The sequence below is a fragment of the Acomys russatus genome, chromosome 6 (assembly GCF_903995435.1).
Source record: "Acomys russatus chromosome 6, mAcoRus1.1, whole genome shotgun sequence".
Taxonomy (NCBI): Eukaryota; Metazoa; Chordata; class Mammalia; order Rodentia; family Muridae; genus Acomys; species Acomys russatus.
Genome location: NC_067142.1, coordinates 26,913,299 through 26,927,207, shown reverse-complemented (window position 1 = coordinate 26,927,207; position 13,909 = coordinate 26,913,299). Strand labels below are relative to the sequence as shown.

Here is a 13,909-nt window from a genome sequence, read left to right as displayed (position 1 = left end):
AGGAGCAGAGACGTCAGCCAGCTGAGCACAGTTCTGAGAAGTCGGGATGGTTTGAAAAATCCTTTTGTAAAGGGCATCTTAGCACTCAGTCTGCAAGAGCAATGAAGACACGTAGATGAAAAGATAGAGATAAAGCCTGGGTGCAGAAAATGGAACGATCTCAACCATAAATCTCAGCCAACTGTCTGGACTGCCAGGAAATCTTATCTCGTGGAAAGCGAATTTCCGACTTCACTCGGCTAAACAACGTTCAAGGCACACTTTGGTCTACTCAGGCAACAACTTGGAGGTATTTTAGAGGCAGGCCATGTCCTATTCCCACGTGTCAGTTTTGTTGTTGCTCTGTTTTTCTCTGCAGTCTGAACAGTCAGTTCTCGAAGGCTGCCCACTGACAGATTAGTCTCTGTAACAGCATTTCCAAGTTATCTTTCGCAGCCCACACAGGCTATAAATCCAGATCACTGTGCTGGTTATTAGGATTTCATTTCATGCTTGCATTCACAAGCATTTAAGCTTCCAACCTTTCCTGTTGGGCATTAATCTTGGCAGTAATCAAGGGATTAAGTACACTGAATTTAAACTCAAGGTTAATAGCATGTTCAACCAATATTGGTTTTACATATTGCCAAGGGAAAACGGAAAGGCAGAGACCTTTATGTCCGTTGTTCATGAAAGAGAAGAAACAGATGGATGGGCATGGCATGAGGTTACTTCTTTTGTTCCATTAGGAAGGACGGACACACACGCACGCACGCATGCACACATTCACGCACCTGTCCAAACTGGCATGTGGAGTGGTAGTTTGTATACACTGTAAGATCTAGCAATAAATCACTGGGCAATTCAATTAGCTCAGGCTAAATATACCTGCAATAGCTACAGAAATGCTTCAAAAAATAGCATCAACAAAAGGCTGGGGAGACAGCACAGTTGGTAGAATACTTGATATTCAAGCATGAAGAATCTGACTTCTCTTCCTAGGACCCATGTTAAGAACCTGGGTATGGTGGGGTGCATCCTAATGCTGGGGAGGTGGAGATACAGGCAGACACCTGCGCCTCATGGCCGGCCAGCCTAGACTGCCTGGTATGCTCCAGACCAGCGAGAGACCCTGTTTCAAGTGAAGAAGTGGGTAGATGTAGAGGCCTCAGGAGACAGCTCAGTAAATAAAAAGCTTACATGACCAGTCTAAGCCTCTCACGCTCACAAAATCCAGGTAGGCATGGCAGTCACCTGTGATCTCAACACTTAGGCAGTACAGACAAGGAGATCTTCAGGGCAAGCTAGCTCGGCAGACTAGCTGGAACCAACCACTTTAGGACTCAGTGAGAGACCCTGCCTTGGGACGAGAGAGACTGAAGAAGATGCCTGGCATCAATTTTGGGCCTCCTCATACAGATGCACACATGTGTGCCCATACATATGTGCCTATACATACAAATTAGGAAACAAAAAAAGCAAGCAAGTAAACAATAACAAAGTGGACAGTGCCTGAAGAAATGTACCACAGGCTAACCTCTGTCTCTGCATGCACACTTGCACTTACACACACACACACACACAGAGAGAGAGAGAGAGAGAGAGAGAGAGAGAGAGAGAGAGAGAGAGAGAGAGAGAGCGCTATAGTGCCAATGAGTCAAGAGTATGCTGCTTGCTAGGTTTTGGAATAATGATATAAGAAAAAAAGGATGAGTGGGTGTCAACTACATGGACATCATCCATCCATATACTGTGGATTGGCTCGAAGAAACTTGTTCCAAGTTTTATAAGAGCCACTAGCAATAAAAAGTGCAGACAACTGAATTGAATTAATACACCTAAAACAAGGACAGGTGCAGTAATAACTCTACACGGTCTCGTCTCTATAACAGGAATGCTTACACAGCCAAAGGAACTGAGTTACAAAGGGACCTGCCTGGTGTTGAAATACAAGGCTGCCCGATGAGCTAAATCATTCACATACGCATATCACAGAGTGAGGGACACCTGGCTTTCATTAGCCGTGGCCTCATGGGAGCCTGGGGGAGATTTCTCCTGTTTGAATGGTAGGCATGAAAATTATGGAGTGCTGGAAAACAAGCAGTGGAGACAATCAAGTGCAATCAGCTCATTCGGGTTGTATGCCCAACGCCAGTGGGGTTTAGCACAGAGGTAAGGCAGAGCCAGTGGCTGCTGCTCACTGAGCTGAGTTTACAGTCCTTCCTGGTGCGGGACTGGGAGGGGCACTGTGTGTGGAGCACTGAAGGCAAGAGAAGTAACTCATGCAGTGTGGCCACCTGAGGCCTGGCCCTCTATCTCCCTTGGCTGTGGCCAGCTGTTTAAGTGCAGCTAGCTGGTCAGCAGCAGCCAGCATACGTCATGTTTCACTCTTCTTGTGACTGTTCTGGAAGGGGAAGAAGATCCTACCAAAGACAGGCTTCTGTGTGCCTCTCCATCAGCTGACTACAGAGGACAATGGATCCCGAGAAACTGCGGTTTCCCTCAGGAGTCTCAAGCTAGAAGGAGAGGCTGACGCCTGGTGCCAGCTGTGGGGAGAGGAGGGATTTATCTCCTGGAAAGAGATTTCACACAGTTCTGACAACTTGTAAGACCATCTCGCAAGAGAGACAAGAGCTGTGAAGATGATGATGGGAAAGACCACACCTTGGCCAGGCTGCCTTAGACACACCTACCTCTTGCCCTCTAAACCTCATGTCAGGACCCTGAAGACAGACTCAGAGCGGTGTCACTGTACCTCTTGATTTGTCCCTCTCTCCAACATGGTCACTTTGAACAATCTTCCTCTGCTTTAACTATTACTTGTCTCTAATGGACATATTGGGGGCAGGTAACTAAGCCTAGCTCCCAGGGCCCAGGCTTGACTTTAACAACTCCAGGAATGTTCCAGGTTGCCCCACAAGCCCATCCCTAAAGAAGGGAGGCCCTGATTACTGTTGCTACATTGCTGTCACCAGTGTCGTGTCAGGTGGATAACAAGAAGGACAGAGTGGCCATGGGTCGCACAGAGAAGGCTGTACTTTGGGGAATTCAGTGAAAAAGGATTTGTAGATTCCAAGGTGCTTAATGGCTAGGAAGGTCATAGGTAGAGAGGAAGCTACTAGCACTGCCCAGCAATGTGGAGATGCTTAACTGGCCAAAGTGTTGAGGATACGTGACTATGGACTGCACAGCCCTAAATGGACATCTCTATGAATCCCTTCCTCACAAGCCTCAGGGAACAGCAGGAATGTGAGAGCCAGAGGATGAGGAGAGGGCTGCGGCAGACCGTCTTCTGGACAGGCCGTGGCCGTTGCACTTGTGAACTCACTGTAGCTATGGTTACCTGGACAAGACTTACACAAGGCCAAGGCAGCCAGCACTCCGGCAGGCAGAGCAAACTGGACTCAGCAGATTGCTAAATAAACCAAACCAAGAGGAGAGGACACGAGAGCAGGAGGGTTGTGTTGGGTGTGTGTGTGTGGAGGGAGTACGTAGGTGGGGATGGGGGAGGCACCATCAGGCTATGGTATAAAAACATACGATTGTTAGGTGCTTTAAATGAACAGTTGGCTAGAGCAGAAGATAAGGTTCCATTACCCAGGGCAAGTGGCTAGAGTAAGACAGTGCTGGAGGGAAGTGAAGGCAGAGAGGCACTTCCTGAATCTAGAGGTTCCAGACCACCCCCCACCCCCAGGTGGCATTTACTTTATGTCGTCTTGGGATCTGCCTCCGTTCTGATGCCAAACCCAGAAACGAGCCCAGCTTTTTCCATAAAGACTGGAAATGCAATAGAGGCCACCCACATACGTGTTGATTAGGTTTACAGAGCAAGGCAAACAAGGATGGCTCTTTCTTTTTGCCATCTGCAAATGAAACCTGGCATGTGATATGGAAGTAAGCAGATCTCAGAGTTCAAGGAAAGTTATAAGACAGCAGCCAGGAAAAAAACAAAACAAAACAACAACAACAACAACAAAAAAAAAACAAACAAACAAAAAAAAAGAGGAGGGAAAAAAGCTAGACTAACAAACAGACCCACATAACTGTATTACCCAGCATTTTATCTTTTGTGTGTGGGGGGGGCAAGGGGGAGGAGGAAATCATCTACATGCAGGTGACCACAGAGGCCAGAAGAGGGGATGGAGTCCACTGACACTAGAGTGTTAAGTTAAAGTTAGTTGTTAACAGGCTGATATGGTTGCTGGGAACCAACCTCAGGCCCCTCTACAAGGTCAGCAAGCATTTTTAATGCTAAGCCATCTCTCCAGACCCTTGTTCAGGATTTTCACGTTACTACAAGGTAAATAACTGACCTAGGGCACTGTCTCGACTAATTTCACATAACTGGCTCCTAACACAAATGCAGCATCCCACTCGGAGGCCAGCAGGCAAGGGCAAGTGTGTTTATCACACTCAAGCAAAGGGCATGAATGCGCGTGCTCTTATCAAAGCACCATGCCACACAGCACACACATATACAAACTTTGTCACTTAAAAGGGAAGACACTGGGGCTGGGGAGATGGCTCAGTTGGTAAAGTGCTTGCCACACAAACATGTGCATGTGAGCTAGAATCCAAAGCACATTTAAAAAAAAAAAAAAGAGAGCCAGAAAAGATGGTGAACACCTGTGCCCCAGGGCTGAGGAGGTGGGAATGGGAAGACCCCTGGGGTTCCCTAGCCAGAAAGGCTAGCCTAAATGCAGAGTTCCCTATTTGAAGACCCTGTTGGAAAAAGTAAGATGGACAGCCATGAAGGAAGACATATGGCCTTCAAATGGATAAACCTTCCCCCAACACCAACGACACAATACCCCAACCAACCGACCAGGTATCAAGGCAAGAATTCTTTACATGACCAGAAGTCACGCCAGATGGTCTATCGTAAATCAAATCAGGCTGGTGACTTGACTCCGACTCTAAAGCAGAACAGCAAGCAGGCACATCCAGAAAGGCTTAAGCATAACTGGAAAATGCATAAATACGGCACATATGTTTACTGAGTGCCTTCTCTCTGCCAGGCTCTCTCTGAGGACCTTCTGAGGTGAACCTGAGCATCCTCACGCCATCCCGATGGGAGGTGGAGGTCTTTAACAACAAACAAAAGTACAACCGGAAGAGCTGGAGGAAACAAGCCTGGTTGCGCCACGGAGATTAAGGAATGGCCGGAGAGCAAATATGATGTTCCTGGGCCATGACCTTTCACTGTCACGGGGCCTGTGGCTCCACACAACAGATCCTTTTCAGAGTCCGTTCTGGAGGCTGACGGTGATAAAGAGGTCCGGATTACTTACTTAGCTTACTGCTGTAATACAAGACCTGACAAAAGCGACTTAAGGAAGGAAGGGTTGATTTTGGCCCAGAGTTTGGGGGCGCAGCCCATCACTGTTTGGGAGTGCATGGGGCCAGGTGGTTACAAGGCATTGGCAGCCAGGAGTGGCGAGAGATTCTTTTCTTCTGTGTACTCAGTCTGGGAGCCCAGCCCATGGGACCCCGTTTAAGTTAGATCCTCCTTCCTTGGGCCCATGCAATAAACCTCCTGACAGCTGTGTCCAGTGGCTGGTCTTCTAAGTCTACATCCTGCCAGGATGACAGCCAGTGTTAACTACCACGAGGTTCCCAGCTGTTGCCATAGGCGGTATCTCTCTTGCCTGGTGGCCAGTTATATCCAGCCTTTCTTCCTCTCCCCTCTGAATCGCTTTCTTCTCTCCTTTTTCCATTCTTCAGACACAGAACGCACTAGCAAGACAGTGAGCTCTCGGGAGTTGCTGACAACCCAGTGCTTGCCACAGAGGTCAGTAAGCGCTCGCTGAACTGAACTGGCTAAGGAAAAGAAGAAACTGACCTTATGTCTAAAGCTACTGAAGCCTCAGGAAGAGACTAAGCACAGGCCTATGAAGCCAAGGTTTCTATTCAGAGCAGCGTGCCGGTACTCCCCCTTAGATCTCCTCCCCAACCCCTGCTTTCCTCTCTCTTGATTGTCTGCCCTTCCCCTCTCTGCTCAGAGTGTGGAGCCTGACACCTTGCGTGTCCCCAGCCCTCCCAAATCCGCAAACCCGAAATGAGCTCTGCTTGTCAATCATGACCCATGGCAGGACTCCGGTTTCTTCTACACCAGGGAAGGGATTTGCAAAGGAAACTGCAAAATTAAACTGGATGAAGAGTCTTCCCCTGAGGGCAAGAGAGGCACTTCTAATTGAGTTCTCACTGGGGTGAAGGTCACCCACAGCCTTATTCTCCTTTTGGAAGGAAACAGAGGGCCATGGAAGCCAGGTACCAGGGACAGACGCAAACAAATGCTCAAAGTCAGTACCTCAGCAGCTAAGGAGGAACATTCAGGCTAGCCTGAGCTTCTGATTTCTAGAGGGCAATTTATTGTCATTAGTGCTGGGGTTCCCCTGATTTCTGGAGAACAGACTTGTCAGAGAGGAGGTCTGTGGTGTACCTCAGTAGAAGGCCTCCATGCCTAGGTGGCCATGGGGTCAACGCCCAGAGCTGAGGGAAGGGGGGCTGTGACCTTGATATAATGAACAAGGTGGGCATGTTAGTTGCTTTTCTTCGTCACAAAACACCTTGTAAAAGTAACCCGAAGAAGGAACGGTTTACTGAGGCTCAGCATTTGAGGGTACAGGTCCATCGCAGCAGAAGCATGAGGACAGACTGAGTCACAGCTGGTGTGTGTGTGTGTGTGTGTGTGTGTGTGTGTGTGTGTGTGTGTGTGTGTGTTCTTTCCACCTCAAGTCACCCAACCTAGAAACTCCATTACAGACAAGCCAGAGGTTCATCTTCTAGGTGACCCCAGCCTATGCCAACTTGTCAATCAATGTTAGCTATGACAGCGAGAACATGCAGATGTAGGAGAGGGGCCATATGCCTTATAACACAGGTGACTTGGGTTTGGCCATCCAAAGAAGCCATCCTGTTCACTTCATGGTACAGAAGAGAGGTGCCCAGACTGCACAAGGAAAACCATGGCAAGAACATGTAGCTCAGCCTGAAACACTGAAGTATTCTTCAGGGTACCACCCCAGGGGCCACTACAATGGGTCAGAATAACCAAAGAACTGGTGGTGAAATCTAGCCAAGGCTAGCCAGCACCTACATAGGCCCTACGGCTGCCTGGTCCAGTGAGAAGGCACAGCTAGCTTCTCACCCCCTACTAGATTCTTTCCCCAAAGCTCATCAGTGATAACCTTAACTCCTATTTTTTTTCTTTTGAGGCAGGTTTCATGTACCTCAGGCTTTCCTCCAACTCACTATGTAGCCAAGGATAGCCTGAACTGCTGGAGTCCCTCCCTCCACCTCCCCAGCTGTGAGGATTACAGGTGTGTGCCACTCTGCCGGGTTTAGGCAGTGTTGGGGTTGAAACTCTGTTTTGTATCTGTCAGGACCTGAGGCTAACCCGAGGCTAACCTAAGGCTACCTTTAAAGACCTGAGTTTGAAATGTACTTATACAAATGAAAATGAAAATCAGACAAAAAAAGAAAAAAGATGGCAGCAGGAGGTAACCTAGCCCATAAGAATACAGCAGCCACCAGCATCCAAAGGAAAAGGACCCAGTGCTGCTCATCATCAAAGAAATGCAAATTAAAACAATGAGTCCTCACTTCAGGCCCTTCAAGAAGGTTACTATCCCCAAACTGGAAGGTGTCATGTCTTACTGAGGATCTGAGTATGCTCCTGGTATGTGCACTAGTGGTTGGAAAGGAAATGGGTGCTCATGAGGGTGTGGGGAGGATAATGAAGGCAGCCAGGGGTCCCAGATTTTCCAACTTCAGGCTCAGTTACAAAAGGGCCCCAGCCCAGAGGCAGCGCACACCCTCAGAAAGGCTCACCTCACTGAGGTAAATAAAAAAGGAGCAGGAGGTCCCATCCACTCCGTAGTCTGCGTAGCAGGGATCTGATCGCCACATGTCTTTCATCCACTGAAACGAGAGGAGAGAGCATTGCTGAGGGGGCTGTGGAGGAGGGAGGGAGAGGACAAAGGGCACAGTGGAGCAGGTGAGTCAAGCAGTGGCCCATGGGTAGAGCAGAGCCAAGAGTTCCTCAGCTTAGGGCCAGGTCACTAGATGCTCGGCTCCCAAAGAGTCACAGTAGATGTTTGCCAGAGCAGAGGAGCTCTGTGTAAACAGGGACCAGTGGGGGCAAAGGGCAGGGGAGTGTTAGCTACACCACAGGGGCCCTTTCATCCAACACACTAAGCTGGTTCCACAGCCACAGCACAAGTAGAGTTCAGGCCAAGTACCATGAAAGGATCAATGAGCACTTAAAGCTGTTACCAAAGGACACTAGAGAATGTCCCTAGGAGGCTCTCACCACCAACAAGTACTTGAACGAGAACCTTTCTCTGAGCACCACTGGGGGAGATATATATATATATATTTTCTCTCTCTCTCCAAATAATATAAGGCAAAACAATAAAAAGTCAGGAACTCAGGTGTGCACTGGTGACAGCTCTGGGACAGCCAGGACAACCTACTGGATGAGCTCTAGGCCAGTGAGAGACCCTGTGTCACAGAAAAGCTGGATGGTGCCCTTGGTTTGTCCTCCAGCCTCCATATATGTTCACCTGCACAGATCACACACAAAAGGCCAGCTCAGCATGGAGCACTTGACTAGCATTCTGGCACTCTTGAGATCTTGGGTTTGATCACCAAGGCACAGGAATTAAGAATGAGTTGGCCAAGTGTCTCTGGACACTCATTTGCTTATGCAAATATCACATTTACATCACAATCCGGACATGGACCAGGACTCAGGGGGATCTAGGTAAGGGGGGGAAGGATTCTAACTAAGCCCCATTGGTATTGGAAGTTGAGGTGACAGGCTGGGAAAGACTGAGCGGGCACTGGAAGTGGTCCAGGTTCTCAGTCTGACTGGTAAGAGCCACTGCTGATCCACCCCTTGGGAGTAGCAGAACAGAGAAGAGCCATCCACTAGCAGGATGAAAATACTGCCCCCCTCCCCCACCACCACCAAGGCTCACTTGCCCACTTATATCTTTGGGAGGGGGAAAAAGATGGTGGGTGGTGGGACGAACAGGCAGCTTCTGCTTTACCTTGATTTTCCCCTCGCAGTGGGGGTAGCCATCCATAGGAGGCAATACACATTTCTCTTGAACTCCATTAATGATATCTGTGAAGAACAGGAAACAAAAGAAACCATGAGATCCATAATGCAGAAGCCCAACATCGCGGTCAGCACAGGCTGAGGGAGAAACTGGAACAGAGAGGTCTTCTACACCACAGAGTCAAAGGTTCTGATCCATAGAGCCCCTCCAGCTCCAGGCAGGACAGCTGCCACAGCAGGATGCTGTTGCTAGGAAACAGGAGGTGTGGTGGTATGAATGAAAATGACCCCTACAAACACTCAGGAAACAGCATTATTGGAGGTGTGGCCTTGTCGGAGGAAGTGTGTCATTTGGGTGGGCTTTAAGGTTTCAGAAGCTCAAAGCCAGGCCCAGCCAGGCCCAGTGGCTCGCTGTTTCATCCCGCTGCCTGCTGATCCAGATGTAGAACTCTCAGCTCCTCTCCAGCACCATGTCTGCCTGCATGCTGCCATGCTTCCCACCATAAAGATAATAGACTAAATCTCTAAACTATAAACCAGCCCCAATTAAATGTTTCTCCTTCTAAGAGTTACCATAGCCGTGGGGTCTCTTCACAGTAATAGAAACACTAACTACAAGAGGTGGGCATGCCATCACTAAGGAGTAGCCTTTAAAAAGAAACCTATGTCAGCATTGATGAGATTCAGTCTCTCTTTCTCACCGCCCGCCTCTGCTTGTGTTCATGTGAGGCCAGTAGGCAATCTTAGATGTCACTCCTTAGGAACGTTCTACAAATTTTGTTTTAATTTTATTTTGGGTGGGATATAGTCTTCTCACTGACCTGGAACTCACCACATAGGCTAGACTGGCTGTCCAGGAAATGCCAGGGTTCTCTCTGCACCTACCTCTCCAGCGCTGGGATTACAAGCTTCCTAACAGAGTGGGGGGATTTATCAGATCATTGTAAGCACTTCGGCATGACCATCTCTCCGGACTCTACAAAAGTTCTTTTTAGGACCCCAGTGACCTTGACATTTATTTAGAACTGAATGCCATCTGACAAGTTACAGGTTCCCGGTTATCCTTCCAACACGGTTTTGAGGGGTGGTGGGAGGAACAGACAAAAATGAGCTCAGAAAAGACCCCCCCCCACCCAAACTCCAGGGTCTATGGCCATCCCACTAGGAACTGAGCCAAATCTCTCCGTCTGGCTCTGCTGCCAACAGCAAGGATAAGCATCTTCAGGAAGAAGGGCGGCACTCTGGCCCTGGCACCCCGCACATATTTCCTCTCAAAAGATAAAAGGTCTCCAGCAATTGTTTTGTATGTACAACAACGTAGCGTTTCTCCTGGTACACCTGATAGGAACACATGGCCGCCTTATCAGATGATCCCTGTGGAGCGAGTCCATGCAAGCTCAGCCTGAAGCCAGCAATCTCTACATTGGGCCTGGAGATGCAGCTCTTGCCAGCACCTTGGCCAGCATCAGCTGGCCAGCTTGGCTCTAACAGCCAGCAGCAGTAAATCAGAGGAAACTGGCCACAGTGAAAGACCATCTCCCATTAAAAATAACCTCTCACAACTCATTCTCTGCTTGGCGAATCTTTGTCTAGGGCCTGCCTCTAGGTCCTGGTCAGATAGTTTAGTTGCTTTTCTGTTGCTGTGATAAAAAACAAAACAAAACAAAAACAAAAACAAACAAACAAAAAAAACCACCGTGATCTAAAGCAACTTGGAGAGAAAAGGGTTTATTTGGCTCACAGCCCACCAATTGAGGGAAACCAAGGCAGGAGGGCCCAGGAGCAAGGAACTAAGACAGAATCATGAATGAACACTGCTTCCTGGCTTGCCATTCATGACTTGCTCTGCCTGCTTTCTTATACACTCAGGTCCACACTCCCAGTGGTGACACTGCCCACATCCGTCACTAATTAAGGCAATATCCCACAGGCTTTCCAACAAGCCAATCTTATGGAGGCATTTTCTCAATTCCCTCTTCCCAGATATGTCTCAGTTTGTGTGAAGCTGAAAAGCACCAACCTATCAGCACTCCACATACTCCAGGCAGAGGATCTCAAGGTCACAGGAAGCTCCCTGCTCCCCAATGGACTGGAGATGGCAAGATCTACTTGCAGCCTCACAGGGGACACATAGGTTGAGTGTTTCTTGTTTGAAACGCCTGGGACCTCCCCGACCTCCTCGCTTGATACGTCACAGCTCTTCACATGTGCACAGGCCTGACTTTAGGTGGCATATTCCCAACAGAATATGCAAAATGTTCCAAAGTGAGATTGTTTATTTAGAAATAATTTTATTTTTATTGTTTATTTAAGCTTTCATTCATGTATTGCCTGTTGAGTACCTCCCATTCATATTCCATCACCCTCCACTTTTCTTGCCCACCCTCCTGTTTCTCCCTTTGCTGTAGTTTTCTTTCATATCTCATATGTATACATATACAAGCATACATATATGATTTTTTTTGTATCTGTATGAAATGTAAAACTAAAGATGAGAGAAAGCATGGCATATTTGTAAGACCAACTGAATTCTAATATGAATCTCTCCACTTGAGTTTCTATTTTTTCTCTCTCTCTCTAAAGAACCTGCCATCAACCTTTATGGCACTCTGAAAAGCATGTTTTGTATTTCATCGTTTTTATGGATTTTAGCTTAAAGAGCTGGAAACATCATCAGCATTACGTTTCTCAGGAGATTTCTCAAAAGCCTGTCTGCTTACCCTCTGCTTTTCCTGATTCCTAAAACTATATGTAGCCTGGAGAGGTGAAAAAGATCCCTAGTTCAATGAGGAAACAAAATTCAAACTCATGGGCTGGAGAGATGGCTCAGAGGTCAAGAGCACTGACTGCTCTTCCAGAGGTCCTGAGTTCAATTCCCAGCAACCACATGATAGCTCACAACCATCTTTGATGTGATCTAATGCCCTCTTCTGGTGTGCAGGTGTACATGCAGGCAGAGCACTGCATACACAATAGATAAATCTTTTTTTAAGTTAAAATCATTAAGTCCTTTTTCTGTGTAAAGGACCATGAATCTCCACCATGGGTTTTTTTTTTTTTATTTTGGCTACATGCATGTGTGTGAGTGTAAGTTGTGTGAGTGTGCACATGCACACACCACACATGGCCCGTAGAGTCAAAGCACAACTTCAGGGGACGGTACTCATCTTCCATCTTGCTTGAGATAGGGTCTCTTATTCTCTACTGCATAGTCCCACACTAGCTGGTCCTTTGGCATCTGGGGGCTCTGTCTGCACCCCTAATCTTGGCGTCGGAACACTGGCATTACAGACATGCACTACTGTACCCAGATTAACAAGGGTTCTGGGGAGTGAACTCAGGCCCTCAGGATTGTGAGGCAAGTGCTTTCTTTATTCACTGAGCCATCTCTCCAGCCCTGATCTTCCTTTCAGGGCAGGATTATTTCCAGCCAACTGTGTCTAGGTATTCACAGGCACCCCGCCACAACGGCTGCATCTGTGTTCTGCATGGGAAATGTGAGCGGTGGGTGTGGAGGAGAATGCTGACAAGGTGTCATTCTGCTTAGAAAGGCACCTCTGCTGGCCTCCCGGCCTTGCTAAGTAAGAGCTTGAAGATGGGGTTATCACCTGTGTGCAAATACTAAACAACCAAATAGAAAACTACCTGAAAACACGCTGCCACACAGGGGGCTTCAGAGGTGGCTCAGCATGTAAAGCAATTGCTGCACAAGCTCAAGGATTGGAGTTCAGATCCCCAGAACCAGGTAGATGCCAGGTAGGTGTGATGGCCTGCCTCTGATGCCAGTGTTGTGCGGGCATAGGCAGGGGTTCTCAGAGCATGCTGGTCAGCGACAGGAGCCAAACTGGTGTGTTCAACTGGCGCCACCTCAAACCACAAGCTGGAGAGCAACCAATGAAGGTGTGTGGCATCAACCTCATGCTTCCAGAAACATGCACACGTGTACATCCACACACATGTATGCTGACACACATGTGACCACACATGCAGACATTTGTGCATGGGCATATACCTACATAAACAACAACAACAACAACAACAAATTTCCCAAAACAGTTTAGCCAAATCATCATAGGCTAGTGACACTTCCCTTCATCACAAACTCTGCTCTTAGTTTCCTGCAGGGTTCTCTGCCTAATTGTACTTCTAAGTGTCAGTAAGCAGTGAAACTGGGTGAGGGGCACTACAGAAGATGCAGAAGGCAGCTTGATGTGTGTTCCAAAACCAGCATGCTTTACTAGGATTAGCACAGCACTAATGAGTGAAGACAGCCAGTCAGCCCTCTAGGTCTGAGAGGGCAGAGAGGGGAGACAGAGAAAGCCCAGGACACAAGGCAGCCAGCGTGGGCAGAACTGTGATTGGACAGCTGAGCAGGCACTGTAGGCTAAAGGTTCATGAACTCTAGGCTCAGGACCTAATGCATTGATTACCCACTGCAGGCAATTAGAAAGCTGCTGTATATACTAGTGCAGTTTGGGGAAATAACTAACATGAATTGAATAGGAAAAAAAAAAAGAGAACTCTGACCATTTTATTTTGGGTGTTAAAGATAAAAACACATTAAGGATAAGAGCATACCGCGCTCTAAAAGAAAACTATCGCATAAGATCTTTACAGTTGAACAGAATTTTATTATCTAACATAAACTGTTCAGGAGTTGAAATTCCCCTTATACTGGTACCTCAGCTGGTACAGTGTTTGCCTAGTGTGCACAAAGCCCTGGGTCCCGTCCCTCGCACCCACATAAAGTGGGTATGTTTACACGCCTGTAGGTCAGAAGTTTGGAGTTATCCTCGGGGACACGGTGAGAATTCACTCCAGCTTAACAGTTAGAAGAGAGAGTGACCATCCTGGGCAGGACAT

The 13,909-nt window shown here is 47.8% G+C and overlaps 1 protein-coding gene across 1 annotated transcript in view; it reads right to left on the bottom strand.

Annotated features, from left to right (window-relative positions):
- Mgat5 (alpha-1,6-mannosylglycoprotein 6-beta-N-acetylglucosaminyltransferase) overlaps positions 1-13,909 on the bottom strand; it is a 242,092-nt gene that overhangs the window by 123,005 nt on the left and 105,178 nt on the right. The window contains exons 4-5 of the mRNA XM_051147291.1: positions 9,036-9,112; positions 7,813-7,902 (exon numbers count right to left, since the gene is read on the bottom strand). Coding sequence (XP_051003248.1) covers positions 7,813-7,902; positions 9,036-9,112 — 167 coding nt within the window. The remainder of the gene's footprint in view (positions 1-7,812; positions 7,903-9,035; positions 9,113-13,909) is intronic.